Source organism: Eptatretus burgeri, chromosome 17 (assembly GCF_056783735.1).
Source record: "Eptatretus burgeri isolate ZD-2024b chromosome 17, Ebu_testis_v1, whole genome shotgun sequence".
Classification (NCBI taxonomy): Eukaryota; Metazoa; Chordata; class Myxini; order Myxiniformes; family Myxinidae; genus Eptatretus; species Eptatretus burgeri.
In genome coordinates, this window is record NC_140977.1 from 2644717 (window position 1) to 2664867 (window position 20151).

General features: G+C 43.0%; 1 protein-coding gene across 1 annotated transcript in view; it reads right to left on the reverse strand.

The window, feature by feature from the left end:
• Positions 1 to 20151, reverse strand: part of LOC147009095 (uncharacterized) — a 74988-nt gene that overhangs the window by 23049 nt on the left and 31788 nt on the right. Inside the window, 2 exon segments of the mRNA XM_085862980.1 lie at positions 4142 to 4204; positions 9352 to 9614. Of these exon segments, the coding sequence (XP_085719106.1) occupies positions 4142 to 4204; positions 9352 to 9614 (326 nt within the window).

The window sequence follows — 20151 nt, forward strand, 5'->3', positions numbered from 1 at the left end:
GTTGAAGTTCAGCATAAGCATAAGTAATTCATGTACTGGTGAGGCAGTGTTGAATGAAGATTTTAGAAAAGCTCTTGTCTTCCCTTCCCTGAATGTATGTGTCTAAGCACCCATTTCCCCTACCTCTTTGTTTTATATGGTTTTTCCCCAATGTGATCCACCTTTACATGTCATTTCCATTACAGTACCAAGGGACCAAGTGGCCTAAAGGGGAGAACAGCACACAGTGCCAGATGGAACCAGCTGTCAGGCCAGGTACGTGCCCATGGCACCAGCGTCACTGAGAGCCATGTGCATGCATGTGAATTGCATGAAGGCTGAACACAGGGGACAAAGCGGATCAGTGTGGGTTAGAGTGACTGTCCAAACAGAGCAGTCAATAAGCACGAGGCTGGGGGTACAAGGAACCGCCCAAAGGGGAGTTAATGAAAAAGGGCACGTGTGGCACAAATGCTCTGTTCTGATTGGTTGTTCCCTCCAATTACGGATGAGACGTTATCAAATCTTGATATGGTGACTGCTATTGACATTGCACATGAACCATGTTTGGGAGCCTCGGTGGTGCGTGTTTCTGTCGCTGATGACTCGCCCATGAGCGATTAAACCAGTCCGGTGGCTGAGGGGGGCATGCAGCATTGGGATTCTCATACATGTACTACTTGTGAATGTCTACACCTACAGAGCAACCCAGGATGGGTTTGAAACAGCAAAGACTTACCTTGTGTCGAGTTTCTTGGTTGCTTTATGCAGCTTCCTCGTTGGAAGAGCAGAGGGTTAATTATAAACATCCCAGTCACCTGGGGATAATTGATTAGGCGAGAGCCGATTGGTTTTGCCTTCTAATCATGGGTGATGGATGTGATAGGGATTTTAAATATCATCTACAAAGCCAATCATTAATTATCATGGCACTGTTATAGATAAATTTTAAAAGTACGTTAAAACCCTCCAATCACAACTGTGTTCATTGTGGTAAACCGTAATTAATAAACTTATACATGTGCCTGAAACCTGACACACCATGTACAGTAGTTATGCTCTAAGAACAATTTAAGACCCCACGGGGTCTAAGTGCTGCTGCGTTCTCTCTTTTCTTGTGTCCAGTTCATTTGAAAGTCTATTTCTCCATTATTCGTGAACAGAATTCGATGAAAATTGACAGTACAGGCATATACTAGACACATATGCGCAAGCAAAAACTGAGCCCAAAGTGCGATTGCGGCCCTTCGGGCCAAGGAACGGCCCATTTTGGCCCATTTTCTTAAAATTGTTATTTCTCGGTTATTAGTGAACGGAACCGAACCAAACTTGACAGGTATATTTTAGAGACCATTCCCCAGGCATTGACTGAGCCCAAAGTGCGATTGCGGCCCTTCGGGCTAAGGAACGGCCCATTTTGGCCCATTTTCTTAAAATTGTTATTTCTCGGTTATTTGTGAACGGAACCGAACCAAACTTGACATGCATGTGAATTGCATAGAGACCATTCCCCAGGCATTGACCGAGCCCAAAGTGTGATTCTGGCCCTTTGGGCCGAAAAACAGCCCTTTCGACCCATTTTCTTAAAATTGTTATTTCTCGGTTATTAGTGGTCGGACCCCAACCAAATTTGACAGGTATATTGTTGAGGTCACTCTGCAGGCAGTAACTGAGCCCAAAGTGAGATTATGGCCCTTTGGGCCAACAAGCGGCCCTCTCGGCCCATTTTTTAAAAATTGCTATTTCTCGGTTGTTCGTAAACAGAACCGAACCAAACTTGACAGGTATATTCAATAGAACATTCCCCAGGCAGTAACTGAGCCCAAAGTGCGATTCCGGCCCTTTGGGTCGAGAAACGGCCCTTTCGGGCCATTTTCTTAAAATTGTTATTAAAAAATAATAATAATAAATACGCTGGGCGATGCCCAATGCAAAATTAAGTCGCAAATGATGATATGAAACTCGCCTCACTCTTGTGAGGTGTTCTGGATTCTTTTTCTGATGCGATGAAAATCTTACCAAATTTCAAAACTATCTGTCGTCCGTGCTATCGCTCACTTGAGAGTTGTACGAATGAACTCCCACAGGGTATGTTCACAATTCCAGCTTGTTCAGAGTGCTTGCAGTTTTACAAAACACAGGCAGTCATCAGGTAAATGTTATGAGTTACAGCCTAAAGGCCCTGTCACACCTTGACGAGTTAGCCAGCGTATGCCGACGTATGAAAAATTTGTCTAAAATGCTGGCACACATCGAATACGTTATGGGTAAGTTTTGTATATGTTAAGAGCACGCTGGCATATGTCGTAGTATGCTGGCATACGTAGTAGTACGCTGGCATACGTCGTAGTACGCCGAGCTCGTCGACAAATTTTAACATGCTTGAAATTTTTCGACGTATGCCAGCGTATGACTCACACGTTCCGCATACGCTGGCCATATGTTGTAGGCACGTTACGCGATTGTTGACACACGTCGGCCACACGTTACTTGTAAGTTACTCATAAGTCGAAACACGTTGAGGTAATGTTTAGCATACCCGAAACTTATTTATAACCTATGAGTAACGTGTTGTAGGCATGTTACGCGATCGTTGACACACGTCCACACATGTTACTTGTAAGTTACTCATAAGTCGAAACACGTCGAGGTAATGGTTAGCGTCAGTGTTCCAAACTCCCTGGTTTTTTTTTTTTTTCTTCTTCTTCGGTATGACGATGATGTTGACACTTCGATTTCTAGTGCGGTTATAATATAATATAATTGTTGAGGCTGCCCTTCAACGATTTAAATCATAACTGCACTAGAAATCGAAGTGTCAACCTCACCGTCATACCGAAGAAGAAGAAAAAAAAAAACCAGGGAGTCTGGAACACTCACGCTAAACATTACCTCGATGTGTTTCGACTTATGAGTAACTTACAAGTAACGTGTGTCGACGTGTGTCAACGATCGCATAACGTGCCTACAACTTATGGCCAGCGTATGCGGAACGTGTAAGTCATATGCTGGCATACGTCGAAAAATTTTCAACATGCTGAAAATTTGTCGACGTACTACGATGTATGCCAGCGTGCTCTTAACGTATACAAAACTTACCCATTAACGTATTCAACGTGTGCCAGCGTATTCGGCAAATTTTTCATACGTCTGCATACGCTGGCTAAAACGTCAAGGTGTGACAGCGGCTTGACACTTCGATGTCTAGTGCGGTTATGATTTGAATTGTCGAGCCGCAGACTTTAAATAGGCTACACCACGTGATCGTTGGCGATACGCTGCCGCGCTATGCATAACTTAGACTATCGTTGGGCATAGGTTGTGAACGCCGACAACATGCTCAGCATTCGTTGATATAAGTTATCTATATGTTATCGAAACGTTCTGTGTACGTTACTAATACGTTATGCATACGTCCAACTCGTTATGAATACGTCCAAAACTGGAAAAAACATCAATAGTTCAGCGTACGCCGGTGTTTTACATACATTTTGATACCTTGCCATACGCTGGCTAAAACGTCAAGATGTGACAGGGCCTTAAAGGCCCGGGTTTGATGTTTCTCCCAGCCCGAAGTATCGCAGGACATTTTTCAAATCACACAAAATAAATATACTGTCGGGCCCTGACATTCGTAGGGGATATGTTCCTGAAAAATGTTGCGAATGCCGAATCCGTGAATGTCGGGGCATTGATTCAATGGGAAAAAGGGTGATATGTTTCCCAGCGGCTCGCGATTCAAAAGGGGGGAAAAAAATCAAAAATCCCATCAAAAATCGTGAATGCATCCGCAAAAAAACCCAAAAACCGTGAATATGCAAAGCACAGGGCCACGAATGTATAAGCAGGTCACATTTTATGAACCACGAATGCGTGGGATCCGTGAATGTTGGAGTCCGACAGTAGAAATATTCAGGACATCCTGGAAAATGTTCAGGATCCACATGAGCATTATTACCGTTTGGAATGCGATTGGTATTCCTCATTTGTATAAACTCAAGTGAACAGAAATGGAGTTTATACCAAACTTGATGGGTATGTGTACCTTGGGAAAAATAACAAGTACCGGATATACTGTGGAAAGGTTTACTCTGGATTATAACATTATTTACACATAACAATAAAACTACCACCACAACAACAACGTGTTTGTGATTCAAACCTTCATCTTGAGAGGATGAATCATCAACAAACTCGGACTTCATCTTCAGTTTAACCATAAAATCTGAAACAAAAACGATCAATTTAAATCAAATATAAATTTTTTTCATTCACAAATTTCCATCAAAAAGCCTGTATCACAAATATATCATCAACAAATACTAATTTTACAATCTTAACGATACGTTTTGTAACATGTCAGATTATTGGTGGAACATGTACACGTTGGGGATATCTGTCCAAGAATTTCCAAATAAGCCGAGGTTGAACCAGAGAAGCGAGCCGGATCACATGATTGTGACTTCTGGGTATATAGAAACCAGGTTACCTGGCCAGATGAAAAAAATGTATTAAAAGAGAGTATACACCAGGTATAAAATGTAAATAACATGTGATAGAATCACATCACATGTTTATAAGTGAAATGCTCCGTATTCATGTGTTGATAGAGTACATTGCGATTGGTTGTCATTGTAAGCAATCAGAAAGTCCCACATCTGCAGAATGGCTATAAATGTATCAATGGTGATGGAATTGTAGTGTGGTGAATAATATGGCTCCTGGGAAGGAAATATCACGTGACAAGTTTATAAGAATCAAAGTCTTTGTTCGTGAAGGTGACTCCACGAGGCAGATTGCAGATAGACTTCCTGTTTCAGCAAGAGCTGTGTGTAAGATGAAAGGTCCATCTTTCTCTCTGATGAGATGTGTTAACATCAGCTGTGGGCTAAAGGGGTACTTTTTCCCCCCTTCACATTTACATGTCTGCGAAAAAAGAAAATCTGTAAAATTTAGGTGAAGTAGACCGTGTGGGTAGTAGGGTGTTTCACAAAATTTATTTTCACAAAATTTTGCCAGATCGCTTTTTGTCTTGTTCCAATTGGCATTGTAAGCATCTGTACCAAAAATGGAGTCAATTGCTGCACATTTAGGGGTGGCACACTTTTTCACAATGTTGACGTTTTTTTCTATATTCAGGAATAATGGCGTCAAGAAAGAAATGTAACTTGCTCGAGAAGCCCCCTCTACCTTCCATTTTAGGAGCTCGCCTTCCCTCAAAGGAGCAAGTGCTACTCCACCTCCTCTATCATATTGAAGAGGGGAAGGCATTATCAAAGGCCACAACAGCAACAATGGATGAAGTGAAGAAGATATGGGAGAGAGCCAGTTTACCGACAATGACGGATGCCAATCTTCGAAAAAAGATCAAGTAGCTGTATGCGGAGTACAAGAAACTAATAAAAGAGAAAAACAGAGAGACGGATGGAGCTCTTTAACGTCGTCAAACTTGGCTAGGGGATCTTCAGGACCTCTTCGATATTGCTGCAGCAAACATATTCGACCTGAAGATCCCCGAAGAAGACAAAGAATTTCTAAGGCGCCAAAGAGAAGACCGGATGTCATGCTCTTTTGGATGTGTAGACAAGGTTCAGCAAGGGAAGGATAAGAGAAAGATGGCAAGAGAAGCTGAGAGAAACGCAAGAGCTGAACACAGTGCAGAAACAATGGCAAAACAGAAGTGTATCCGAGGGACTCACACGCTATCTCGATTGAGGGAAGAAGTTGGACAAGATTCATCAACAGCCTCTGAAGATGGTTCAGACGAAGAGTTCACTTACTTTACTGCGTCAAAATAACTTTATTTGAGGCCCACACGAGACTGACATTGAAGCAGAAGCGATCAGTGAGGAAAGTTACCAACTTTGTCTGTTTCATCTACATAATGTATTGCATGAGTCTTCCCTGGCAACACGTGCTCCAAAGAATGATTTGGACTTGATCCAGAGTTTGCATCTGTATCCGGATAAAACCATTGCAGATGCTGCATTGAACAGCATTGGACGACATTTGTGGTATCCGTCGGAAGATCTCGTCGTCCTGGCATTTTTTGATGCTCGCCTTGACGCTGAAGAAAAGGAGACAATGCTGAGAAATCTTCAAAGACGCCCTGGGAAGATGCAAAGCCTTTCTTACGCAAGAGCAGTACAGCTACCATCTCGAGCCTCGTCATCGGCGCTCAATCCACTTCTTTGAGGTTCTTACTGAAGGCCAAATTGATGGCAGAAGTAACCCTGATGATGTGAGGTCCATTCTCACAGATGAGAATCTGCGTCAAAAAGTTCATTCCTTGAAGGTCATCAACGACAGCGCAGAGAGAGGCATTGCCCTTATTAAACGCTGTCAACAATCTGTGCGAAACGAAGACCAAAAGCAATTTCTGCTCCGTGTTGTGCAAGGACACAGAGATAAAGTATCAAAGAGAACAAAGTCATCATACAGCGAATATAGTGTTTGAACTCTTCTAATGTTCTTACTCATTTAGTATAAGTACAGGGAAAGATTATTAATGACCATACTTATCATTATATCGTTCAAGTTTCTGTTTCCTGCGAAAGTTACGCATTCTTCGGTTGAGCAATAAAAATTGTGAAAAAGTGTGCCACCCTTTACTGGTGTCCTATTGGCTCAATTTTTGGTACAGATGTTCAAAATGTCAATCGGAACAAGGCAAAATGCGATCTGGCAAAATTTGGAAAACTTTTACGGATACCATTATATTGTGAACCACCCTAGTGGGTAGTCACATACAAAAAGTATAAAAGTACCAAAGGGCCCCTAAAATGAACTCTTGCCCTGGATTCCTTTTGTCCGAAGTTCGGCCCTCGGAGCAGGGTGTGCCGGATGAAAAGTGACATTTGACTTCTTGTTACCTCTACCACCGAAGGTAGACGGAGGTTATGTATTCACCCGTTTGTGAGCAGAATATCTCAAAACGTTGACGAATTTGGAAGAAACTTGGTGGACAGGTTGGGTGTGTGACGAGGATGAAATGATTGGATTTTGGTGAAGATCCAGAAACGATTTTAACTTATTTTATTTATTTTTTTCAATGTGTTGATATCATGTGGGAAACAGATACATGTTGATAGTATGTGGGAAACAGACAATCATACAAACTATGTCAGCCTATGCAATGAAAGCAGAAAGAGAAATCAGATTCCATTTGGTCCATAATGTGCGCTTTTCGGACTATTTTGAGGCAAACTGAGAGACAAAATATTCCGACTCTCAAACTCGACGTGAACTGGCCTGAACCCGATTCTTGGGAAGCGAAGTAACTGGTGCACCCAATATTTCCATCCGAAAGCCCCAGAAAAGCATCGTCTTTCTGGGATGTTAGGGGGGGGGGGAGAGAAGGGCGATGTGGGTGCATGGTGAACCATAGTAGTCTAGGGCCGAATAGTAATTGTAATCGGAGTGATAAATCAGTCGTCTATATAATAACACGCTTCTTCATCCGTCCGTGTACAACGCTCCTTTCCACCCATTGGTTGGACAGCTGACCTGACTCCACCAACAACTGTCCCCTGAAAAAGCATACAGTCGCCATGTTAGTGCGATGCGAGGGCAACGACATCTTCAGAGCCATCATATTCACAATCACGATGCCATCCCCTTACATTTCTCCTTCAATGTAAAACGACCAATGCAACAATTACAAGGATTTTGAGCCCAGAGGCATCACGAGCATTGTGAAGATATGCCTCAGCGGTTGAAGCGGCGGTCATCGTCTATAAACTGCCCAGAATAACTACGTGGAAATCCCTCAAGCAGGTCTTTTACCGCAGAGGTTCTGCGGGTCCTTGTTACCTTCGCATTCTGCGAAAGGTCATGTTTTGGTCGGCGTGTATTTATTTATTTATTTATTTGTAATCTTGTGATTTGTACAACTCAAAAAGTATTAAACCGAATTGCATGAAATTTGGTGGGATGATTGGTTATTAGCCAGGAAGCATTCGATTAGATTTTGGGATCGTTCGGGTCAAAGGTCAAGGTCAAGGTCACGAAAAGGTCAAAATCGTCTTTTTACGATAACACGGTCAATTTTTATTCAATTTGCATGCAACTCACGCCAAAATGTTCAGAATTCAACGCCTCATCTTGTGATATGCAATATGACACAATGACGCCCATACTCTTGTTACCGGTTAGGGGTCAAAGGTCAGGGGGGGTCACGACCTTGAAAACGAGATTACCTTCTCTTGTTGAAACGTATTCACCGAGCTTGCGAGTGAAGACTCGCCAAAACGACGCGAGTTGATTGTTGTTTAGTCCGTAGCCCCCGAAAGTCGAGGGGGGGGGGTCATGACATTATAGATATGTGGTTTGTGTCACAAGACCATTCATATGAAACCAGGTCCCCACACTCATACCAAGAACAAAAAAAAGTAGTGGCGGCGAAGGTATGCGCTCTATGAGTGCCCGTTCTAGTTATTACATCCGACTATTTTCTCCGAAAAGACTCGACCGGCGACCATAAAACCCACGTGATTATAAAGGTCTTTGTCCGACGAGTTCCGAGAATCTGGTGACATTGTGAAAAGAAACATTGGTCATTATTTACTTTTGAACGATGGGTATTATGTGCATCAGGAAGAAGACAAATGGTTGCGGGGTCATTTATTGGCATGATTAGGCCACTCATGATGACTTGAGAGTTGCAGTTCCAAGGAGTTTCCGCATACATCGCAGGATTGTGAGTTGGACAGGGGACCGTGATGGGCCATGACATGGAGGAGCCAGGTTGTTGCTGTTTTGATCGTAGTTTCTGTGAAGTCGGTGATTGCATGATAGGGGGGGGGGGGGGGGTGGGGAGTTAAGTATTCTGTTTTGATGTGGGAATGTCGAGGATAGAGAGTTGGGGGTAGGAGTTTGTGGAGGGGGGAAAGGGGTTGAGGACTTTTGGTGTGTTTGGCGGGGGAGGGGGCGAGTTAAAGGGTTGAGGTTCGTAAGGGGGGGGGGTCGAGGGGAAGTGAGGACTTGAAGTCACATTTTACATTGCATGGATGTTCTGGAGGCCCCTGATAGTTACTCATTTTTCCTCGATCCCTGAGGACGTCTCTTTTAATACATCTCCAAGGTGATTTTAACTTCAGGTTTTTTGTTTTGTTTTCGTATTGCAATATCAAGGCTCATATAAGAGCGAACACACAGAACATGTAACAGAGGTAGCAGGAGACAAGAGGGGAGGGAGAGGGAAGCACAAAACAATGGGGAACTTGGGGAATACAATATGGACATTACAGGGACTTTCAGGAAGGAAAGCAGGGAATTTGAAGGAGGTGGGCTTGGGGTCGATCAACAGTGTGCGGCACAGACACGGCACGGTAATGAGAAGAGCAAGGTGTGTGGAGCAAGGTGTGCACGTACCGGGTCCCGACTCCTCGTCCTCGGGTGGACCGACCCTGGACCCGCGGTCCGCGCGAGAACCTCCATGGGAACCGCTCGTGGATCGCAGGGGGTTTGTTCTGTGATCTTCACCTGAGAGATCTCCGTCCATGGCGCACCGGAGGGGACGACAAGGTAGAGTGCTGCGAGGTCGAGTGGAGCATGGAACACTATTATACACGGACACAACGTACGTGTTGGAGTAAAAACGAAGCACGTTCCGCGGACTTTCTCCAAACGATCTCATTCACGATTTCAAGCGGGTAGATTCGACACTGAGTCACGTGGTCTCCACAATCACCATGGAAACCGAAATGCGCGGCTCTTCAACCATTTACCCTCGTCCGTCCGTCTCTGTTCCTTTATAAATATCGACAAATGATATAACTTACACGGACTTTGTAGAAAGTACTTTCCTTTTTATTTTTTTTTTCAAAGTATATTTGACGACGGTAGAATCACGTGACCTCTCGATTTGGTCCGATCATCCGGGGGAGGGGAAGGGAGAGGGGAGCGAGGACAAACAAGGAAATGTGGGGAAGGGATGGATGGATGGAAAGTGGATTCACAGCAAGTTCCACAGTTGTTCATGAACACAAGATATTCCAATCTCACAGAGTGAACATGAGGTGTAAGGAATGATGAATGAATGAGTTCCCACCTGCTGTTCCTTTGTCTGCCATTACATTCCCTGGAGCATCTGCATTGAGCTTGGGTTTTGGAAGCAACTCTCCCCTAATAACCTCGAAAGTACTCCACCAGAGGTTGCATCTCCAAGTCTCTCCCGGTAGTGATCAACATGACCTCTCTGAGGTGAAGGCTTCATTTTAAACTTTTGTCGGATTTAACTAAAACAACAGAACAAACGTTTATATACGTACCTCATTTTCATTGTCACCCAACATTGTTTTGAATGTCAATTTGTAATTTTTTTTTCAAAAATGACAACAGCTGTAATAAAAATTTTCAGTTACCCTGCCGTCTACTGTCTCATCATGGCTTACAAACATCTGTTTAGTCCATCCATCCATCTGTTAATAAGAAACGGCAGGCTCAGCACCGCATGACACCACGGGGCGCAACACAGGCTCGTGGGGCCTGAACTTTGTACGTCATTTGATGTATTTTTGATTGTGTTTAGCAGAGGGACATTGCGGGTACTTTTGCCGTGTATCGCCATGGCTTGCAAACGAACATCCAGGCAGCTTGTAGAGCATTTGACAAGTGGCTTAAGCACTCAAGCAAGCACTCCAATGAAACAGTTGATAAAGAACGGCAGGCTTGGCGATTAGCAATTGCCGATCAGCACCACCTGCAGTGTCAACCAGTGTGCGAATTGGACAAATGAACACTTTTTTTTTTAGCAGTCAGAACAATTGCTGAGGTCAATTCCACAGTTTAAATTTTGAAATTCAGCTCATGTTAAGAGATTCCAGAGCTTATCGCATGTGTGGAAACAAAATAAAAGCATGAACACTTGGAGTGTCAAACAATATCAGAAATGGACAAATGAACGCTTTTTCTTAGCGGTCAGAACAGCTGCTGAGATCAATTCCGCAGTTTAAATTTTGAAATTCAGCTCAAGTTAAGAGATTCCAGAGCTTATCACATGTGTGGAAACAAAATAAAAGCATGAACACTCGGAGTGTCAAACAATATCAGAAATGGACAAATGAACGCTTTTTCTTAGCGGTCAGAACAGCTGCTGAGGTCAATTCCGCAGTTTAAATTTTGAAATTCAGCTCAAGTTAAGAGATTCCAGAGCTTATCGCATGTGTGGAAACTAAATAAAAGCATGAGCACTCGGAGTGTCAAACAATGTCGGAAATGGACAAATGAACACATTTTCTTAGCAGTCAGAACAGCTGCTGAGATCAATTCCGCAGTTTAAATTTTGAAATTCAGCTCAAGTTAAGAGATTCCAGAGCTTATCACATGTGTGGAAACAAAATAAAAGCATGAACACTCGGAGTGTCAAACAATATCGGAAATGGACAAATGAACGCTTTTTCTTCGCAGTCAGAACAGCTGCTGAGATCAATTCCGCAGTTTAAATTTTGAAATTCAGCTCAAGTTAAGAGATTCCAGAGCTTATCGCATGTGTGGAAACAAAATGAAAACATGAACACTCGGAGTGTCAAACAATGTCGGAAATGGACAAATGAACGCTTTTTCTTAGCGGCCAGAACAGCTGCTGAGGTCAATTCCGCAGTTTAAATTTTGAAATCCGGCTCAGGTCTAGAGATTCTAGAACTTATCGCATGTGCGGAAATTACATAAAACTACGAAAGCTGGAGTCTCCGGGCGTTTACAAGCATTGCGATGTATCCAGCGATTCGTAGGTACGATGATTAGGCATTCGATGATACGAGTGAAGAAATTGGAAAAAAAAATTAACAAGCATTTTATCGTTAAGAAACCATTGCGGCCTGTTCAAAGTCAAGGCATTGTTGAGCAGGCTGAACAAAATGGCAAAATTAAGACCCCTAGCAAGCTGACAAAGGGCTGACTCAGGAGCTGACCAAGGATGATGCCTTGGTAAAGGATAATTAAACAAGGCCATTGATTATCTTCAATCGGGGTGTTTAAATTAACCAAGTGAGCGAGGGATGCTTGGGTGCTGCGGGCAGGGCCACGGCGGAGGCAATAAAAGGTCCATGCATGAGCGCCAGTAGGCAATTGGAGTGTGGAGTCAGTTGTGCTAGTTGGAACTGAACGCTCTCCACTTGGTAATTGGGGGCTGCACACTCTGATGTCGAGGTGCAACGAGCTCATCTTTGGTCCTGTGGTAGGAGACGTGACTTATGCCTCCTGGCAATCTTCCCCACAAAGTGGAATCTGCTTCTACCCCCACATCCTAAAAAACCATGCCCTCCCCCACAACTTTAAGGATCCTGGCCCCTTCCCCAACCAACCTCACAGGTGTGTGTGTGAAAGATCATGAGCTTGTGGTGCCACATGTTTTTGATATATCTGCATTAGGATGTATTTCTTTATTCCCTCTGCCACCAAAGGTGAAGGAGGTTATGTTTTCACCCCTCTCTGTCTGTCTGTTTGTGTGCAGGATATCTCAAAAAGTTGTGGACGGATCAGGATGAAATTTGGTGGGCAGGTTGGGTGTGTGACAAGGACACACTGATTACATTTTGGTGAAGATCCGGATCCGACTACTAGAATTTTGAAAGTGATTCTTCACCATTGAGAGATCGGGCCAAAATCGATATATAGCACGATATATCAAAAATGTATCAGGCCCATTATGTTCTTGTGGATCAGGCATTATGTGTCGAAGGTATGCGCTCTACCGCGTGCCCTTCTAGTTTCAATCTGCCTCTCGTCCGGAGATTATCCATTTATGTTGTCTCATGTGTCTTTAATAAACCTTTCCTTCTTAAGAATACATATCACCTGATTCCTTCCTTCTCACGCATGCTAACCGTTCCGTCCCAATTGGAAAATCCCTGGGGAGATATACACTACCGTTCGAAAGTTTTCGAACACCCTCATTTTTCCAGTTTTTACTGAAATTTAAGCAGTTTAATGTTTCAATGTAATCTGAAATTAAAGTACAGAACAAATAAACAATTGCAGATAAAAGAGAAATCATGGAATCGTTTTGTTGAACAAAATTTAATCTAAATTTTTAACTCATCAAAGTAGCCACCTTTTGCAGATATAACAGCCGAACATACTCGTGGAATTCTTTCTACAATGGAAATCAAATATTGTTCGGAAAGTTCTTCCCAACACTGCTGCAGAAGTTCCCACAAATGTGTTGCACTTGTAGGTTGCTTTGCTTTCATCCTTCTGTCCAGTTCATCCCAAACTAGCTCGATGGGGTTTCAGTCTGGAGACTGCTGGCCATTCCATGATTTGAAGCCCACTGTCTTGTTCTTTTCTTCTAAGGTAGTTCTGACATAGCCTGGAGGTATGTTTTGGGTCATTATCTTGCTGTAGGATGAACCCCTGACCAACTAGGCGTAGACCAGAGGGTATTGCATGGCGCTGCAAAATGCTGTGGTAGCCCTTTTAGTTCAGGATGCCAATCACTCTGTGCAAGTCGCTGACTCTGGATCCAGCAAAAGAGTCCCAGCTCATCATGCTTCCTCCTCCATGTTTTACAGTTGATGTCACACACTGAGGAACCATCCTTTCGCCAACTCGATGGTGTACAAAAACCCTGCGTGATGAACTGAAGATTTCAAATTTTGATTCATCGGTCCATAAGACCATCTTCCAGTTTTCAGTAGTCCACTGGCGGTGCTTCATGGCCCAGGCAAGCCTCTTTTTCTTATTTTGCCATCTTAGCAATGGCTTTCTTACTGCCACTCGACCTGTGAAACCTGCAGCTCGAAGTCTTTTCTTCACAGTTGAAACTGAGACTTCCTTACTTTGACCAGTGTTAAGCTGTGCTTGAAGCTGCTGTCCTGTGAGCCGCCTATCACGCAAGCTGTTGACTCTCAGAAACTTGTCTTCTGATTGTGTTGTGGCTTTGGGTCTGCCAGACCTCTTCCTGTCAGAGTTTCCAAGTGCCTTTTGAATGTGTAGGAAACTGTACTCACTGACACCTTGGCTTCTTTGCAATTTCTCGAAAGGAAAGACCTACACTTTTAAGGGTTATCATGGTCTGTCTGTCTTCCCATGTTAATTGTCTTTTTCTCACCATTATGAGAGCAATATACTACTTCCTGCAGTGCAATATTGTCCAAATAATGCTTCAGAGGGTGTAGCAACACAGTCTGTTCCAACACTGCTTTTATAAAGACAGAGGGTTTGTAACTAATCAACAAAAGTTGGGACATCTGTAGGAATTGTTTGCATCAACTTTCAAGGCTTAATTAACTTCCATTGCTGCAGAACAGCTGCAGTTGCTAACCCATTACTTGTTCCCTGAAAAGGGCTCTGAAAAAAGGAAAAGGGTTCCCTGAAAAGGGCTTTTTAACCAACTCTGAAATTTACATTATTTTTCGGTTTTTGGTAACCTAAACTTTTTTTTTAACCTCTGGCAGTTTACCGCTTAGCTTTGTACCATTTCAGGTTATTCACTGTACTTGAACTGCTAAAATTTCAGTAATACTGGAAAAATGGGGTTGTTCTAAAACTTTTGAACAGTGGTGTAGATTCGGTAACAATTGTTACCTTCATTTTTTTTTGTATTGTAATCAAAATATTTTTTCAAATAAAAGAATGTCGGGATGGTATGGTCAGAGATGCCAACTTTTGGAAATCAGAATTAGGGAGGATTTGCAACCGACACCAAATAATGTGCGCGAAGCGCACATCTCGAGCGCGGAGCACTCGACCCTTGCGGCGGGGTCCAGGGCCCGCCTTAGGGCCCTGGAAGCTATGGGGTTCTAGACGCTCTCTAGTGCCCTCTGAGCCCTATTTTGGAGCATTTAACATGTTAAGAATTCCCACTTTTTGAACAAAAAAAGGGGAAATTGTGCACTTTTTAATGTTACATGTATGTTAATATTAGTAAGTTAGGGGACAATCAAAGATTAACAAAAAGCACAAAAGAAGCAATATTTTTCTTACCTTACTGGCTGGTACTACTGCTGCTTGCTTTTTCCATGGCAGCTTTGCTGAGTGACAGCTGTGTGGCTCTTTTAGCCCTTCTGATTATGTCTTTGCTGTATTCTCTCTGGTAGCAAGGGGTGCTATGAGCTAGTTTTTAATTAAGAGAGCTTCCAGGGTTTTGACACTCAAATTGGGACGAAATTCAGTATGATTCTTCCGTACAAGACTGAGTGCCCGCTCACATGATGCGTTCGAATGAGGAATGACCAAGATTCCCTTCATCACTTTGCTCAAATTAGGATACTTCTTGGCACCAGTGCAGGGATCTGTGAGCTGTGAAATCCGATGCCACTGCTCATCCACTCTCACTGTCTCAGTAGCAATTGTAGCTATGGAGGCGTCTGCCTGGTAGTGAGCGAATTCACTCTCAAGACTGTCTATGTCACTATCACCGCCACTGAACAGACAGGGGAATTTCTTGATGAAAAACTCCACACAGTCAAACCCCACTTCTTGGTGTAGCTTAACATCCAGCACCTGAGCATGCTTGGCTAATTCATCATCTAGCGGCCAGGTTTTGAAGATGTAATTGCAGGCTTTCACATAATATGAGCGAACTGCACTGAAGAAACCTTGGATGTCTGACTCACTCAGAGTGAAGGTGGATTTCTTGAGACTCCTTTGTTCCCTTATATACAGTTTGGCATCGTTCCCAATCATGAGGTCCTCATCATTCTTCTGATGATTTCTGTCAGAGAAGGGTACATTTACTAGAGCAACCGATGACACCGATGGTTTCAAAAACCGTACAAAGATATCTTTCAGAAGACCATTCAATTCTCCGTGCAGGAGATGAATACAGGGTTCGTCTCTTTGGAGCAGAAGATTCCCCTTCTCAAAAAGCTTGTTAGCATATCGAAGGAAGAAACAATAGAGTTTTGTTTGTGGAGACAAGAACATCCTGTTGACACGTTTTTCTCTAGATTCCTGCACAGTGTTTGAGGAAGATGCACTTTTAGTTGTAGAACTCGTAGAACTTGTAGAGCTTGAGGTAGGTGCAGCCAAGGAAGAAGACCTCTGATTTGAAGGTTTTGCTGAGCTTCTATCAAGTGATTTGGCAAAAGCAGAACTTAACTTGGGTCCTTCTTTGCCTGTAGATGGGACTATCACAGTCTTTCTCGACTCTGAAGGGATCTGCTTTGTAGATGAACGTGATGAAGGGCCGGTGATGCTACCTGCTCTCAGCATTGGTTTTGGTGCTGTCCCTGCTGTCTTCTTTGCAGCAGATACTGCAGTGGTAGTGGTGAATGCTGCTCCACTAGTGCTTGATCCTGCAGTGCCAGTACTGGCAGTAGATACAGTGCCGTCCTTCTTGCTCGTTGTTAGAGTCTTGGCTACAGTTGGTTGCATTTTTCTTCGTACTTCTTCTTTGAAGAAGAGGCGAAGTGGCTCCCACTGTTCAATCAGCCTGTCTAGGCACTGACCAAGGGACAGCCACCTTGTTGCGACATGCTTCAGAATCTTGTGTGTCGGGGCATCACAGAGTTCTTGCAGTGCTTTCACTCCTTTGACGCGTTTACTACTTTTGTCCAAGTAGTAGTAAATATCGATGAGAAAGTCATCTAATTCAATGGGTAAGGCCTGAGCCGCCTTCTTGGCCGTATTGTGCATCATATGGCAAGGGCATCCCATGATGTAGCACTCTGGATTTTGTTTGTGGATATAAGCAGCGACTCCTTTGTGCTTGCCCACCATGACAGAGGCATTATCAGCACAAAAGGAAACACAATTTCCCCACGGAATTTTCCTGTCACTGAACTCATGATCAAGCAGTTTGAAAATGTTTTCTCCAGTGGAATCTTGTTTGCACGCAGGCAAACTTAGCAAATCTTGCTTCACAATCCCAGCACTGTTGTCATAGTACGAAATCAGGACAGGATATAGCTGGGCCTCACCACTGTCATTGCTACCGTCTGTAGCTAGGCTAAATGGAGCTAGTCTAGCAATATCGGCAATAGATGAAGCAGTAACATTTGACAACTCACCAATTATTGCTGAAGTTTTTGTTCTTGCACATCCATACTTTGAAGCAACTTTTGAATCTGGAAACATCTTTTGAAATAGAGGTCCAGCATGATCTGAGACTGATATGGGCAAGTTATGTTCCACAATAAATCCACTAAAGAGAAGTTCCGCTCGGGTAACATCCTCTTCCTCGCTTGTCCCTTGTTTGGTGAAATAATTCAGAAGTGTACCGGTACTCGAAGATCTCTCCTTTGCAATGTCTGTGTGCCGTTTGCTTCCAACGTGCTTCCGAATATCATCGCGACCTCCGTGCTCAACTGAAATATCAACGCTGCATACTGTACAATACGCATGATGAATTCCTCTTTCAGACTTTCGAATACACGGGTATTGGAGACTGTATTCGGTCTTGTACTTCTGAGACCATTTCTTGGTCTTCGTAAGCTTCTTTTCTGCCATTTCGTAATCAACATCGAGGGCTTGAAGCATCGGTAACTTCGAAGTCGATGTTCCACAGCTGCAGCGCGACTCGTAGAACTCTAGCGGCTGTTAAACACCGCACGGTGGTCGCGACCGCCGGGCTGGTACGGGGCCCAGCTGCATGCAGTGAGCGTATCGCATGCATATACACTGTGCATACATACCGCATGCACTGTATTGCACACATACCGCATGCACTAAATCTCAGTGCATGATCGCATAAGCGAGATCCAGACCCAATGTTTCGCTGCTCCTCATTTGAATTTGCAATTTTTTACGTACAATTTGGTAGCAGCGAACGTTATGGAGTAACCACATGCTATACGTAGCAGACGATGCTTTTCATTCAATTCTCATACTAGTACATTCTGATTAGTGAACAGTGCAAAAATATCAAAATTTCGGGAGGATAAGGATAGTGATCGTAAGGGCGGGAGTTTGGGTGAATTTTCGGAAGCCTCCCGATGAAATCGGGAGGGTTGGCATCTGTGTATGGTATGCCAAAAAGTATGTAAACAAGGTCGGGATGGTCACAATAAATTATCATATGAAACCATCCCTATGTCTTTACCTCCGCCACTGAAGGTGAAGGAGGTTATGTTTTCACCCCATTCTAGATTTTGGTGAAGATCCGGATCTGGATCCGACTACTATAATTTTTTTCGTGATTCTTCACCATTGAGAGATCGGGTCAAAAACGATATATAGCATGATATTTCAAAAATCTATTGGGCCAGATATGTTTTCATGGATCAGGCATTACGAGGCAGATGTATGCACTCTACCGAGTGCCTTTCTAGTTCTTTAAGTAATGGTTCTGCCTGCAAATGACAATACATCTTCCTCGATTTGGTTCCCTTAATTGTGTGTTTTCATCTTCAAATGTGGGTTTCAGAAGATAGAACGGACACCTCCCAAATCTCAAAGTATCCACTTCCGTTTCACGAAGAGATCATGGTTCATGGACCAAGCTGTGACGTTTTCTTTTTCTGAGGGTACTTTTGCGGATTGTCACTGAGCCCCGGACAGTTTCCAAGTGTAGTTATTTTGTATAATATCCCCAGGGATGGTTTTTAAGATCTCTGTAAGGTTCTTTTTTATCATTCACATTGCTCAAATTATCACTGGTACAATGTCGGTGCTCTTCAGCTTCAAAGATTTTTTGACATCATTTTTCAGGTCTTGGTATTTGGTAATTTTCTTGATACCTGTGCTGCTTCAGCCAAAATTGCTGGGTAATTACACTTCAATGAACAATGCCTTCTTTTTTTTGTATCCAGGTACTATATCCGTGCTTTGTTTTCCATGTTCACTCTCAATGGGATCATCAGTCGTACGTGAGTGTTGCTTCCTTGTTTTCAGTGATTGCTTTTGGTTCATGTTTCCATTAATTTTATGGGACTGGGTATTGAACTTTCTGCAGTTATGTGAATGGATTACTCTACACACTGTGCCTTCATGTGTACAGCTGTTCTGACATGAGTTTTTACATCCCAATGGATGATATGTGCGTTCTGTTTCTACCTTGCAGAACCTACATCTGTCCAATTGACTCAGTCCTGCCATCTTCTTAAAGCCATTGGTATAGTGTCCTTTGTCATGGGCATTTATTACGATTCGTTCTCCATCCCAGGTAAACTGACCTCTTCTTAGCCATTCCAAAGAGCCTTCTTTGTCTATGCCCAAATCTTTTTTATATACCTTCCTGCTCTTTTGTCATTTTCCCAGTTGTCGGTGTATATCTGTTGATATATTGTTTTATTTTTTTGTCTTTTTTGCAATTGTTTGAGCTGTATTAGTTGGTATTTTGGTTTCTCGTGTGATGTCTTCCATTCACACCTGTCTTTGCAATTTTTTTGCTCGGTAGGTTAGATATACCTTTTCTGGCTTGCTGTCTTTGGTAGTCTGTTTAAGTTTTCACATACTCGCCCAATCCTACACCCGTCGTTCGGTCCACTTGGTTGAGCTCCATCAGACCACCACCTCCTCCTCGTCATCTCAGGAGGAACATTCTCCAGATGCACATATAGATACAACTATCGTATTGGGTCGATGGTAAGGCAAAACAGTAGGGTCATTGCCTTGGAAGATACCACAGTGTATCTGCACTCCTGGGATTATGATGGTCCCTTCTGCGTGTTGCAGTATTCAAGTAGTTTTCCATATTAAAATCATATTGCAGTGCTGCATTGGATTTTTTTTTATCAGTACAATTATTTGCAGATTGATCTTGTACATCTCCAAATATTTTATAACCTACGAGCGTGACCCATTGTGAAATGTGAAAGGTTTTTATTGTTCCATGCTGATGAGTTTGGTATTTCTCATATTGCAGTATTTTCGTATTGCCTTGTTTAGCAAGAGGTGGTCAATTGTTCCATCGCAGTTTATTCTGCATCATTTTTGCTTCGAGGCTTCTTTTATTGTTAGGTTGTGATAAATCTCTTCTGTGATGATTCCTGTTAAAAATTTGTTTGTTGTTAACCTATATTTGTGAGGCAGTTGGGTTTCTTCAGATTTTGTGATGAATATAAGTTCTCCCCTTGGATAAGTATGTTAAATGTCTGAACGCGGCAATTGGGGAGAACATATTGTTGCTTTCAACAGAAATTTGGACGTGCTTTTGAAGTTTGGCATTTTTGTGAGGTGTTTTCTAAGCCCTTTGTCAATTATCACTCAAGACATTTTTTTTTTTAATCATTTGGGGCTTGTTCTTTCCCAAGCTTCAGATCCATTCCACTTCCTGTGTTCTTTAAA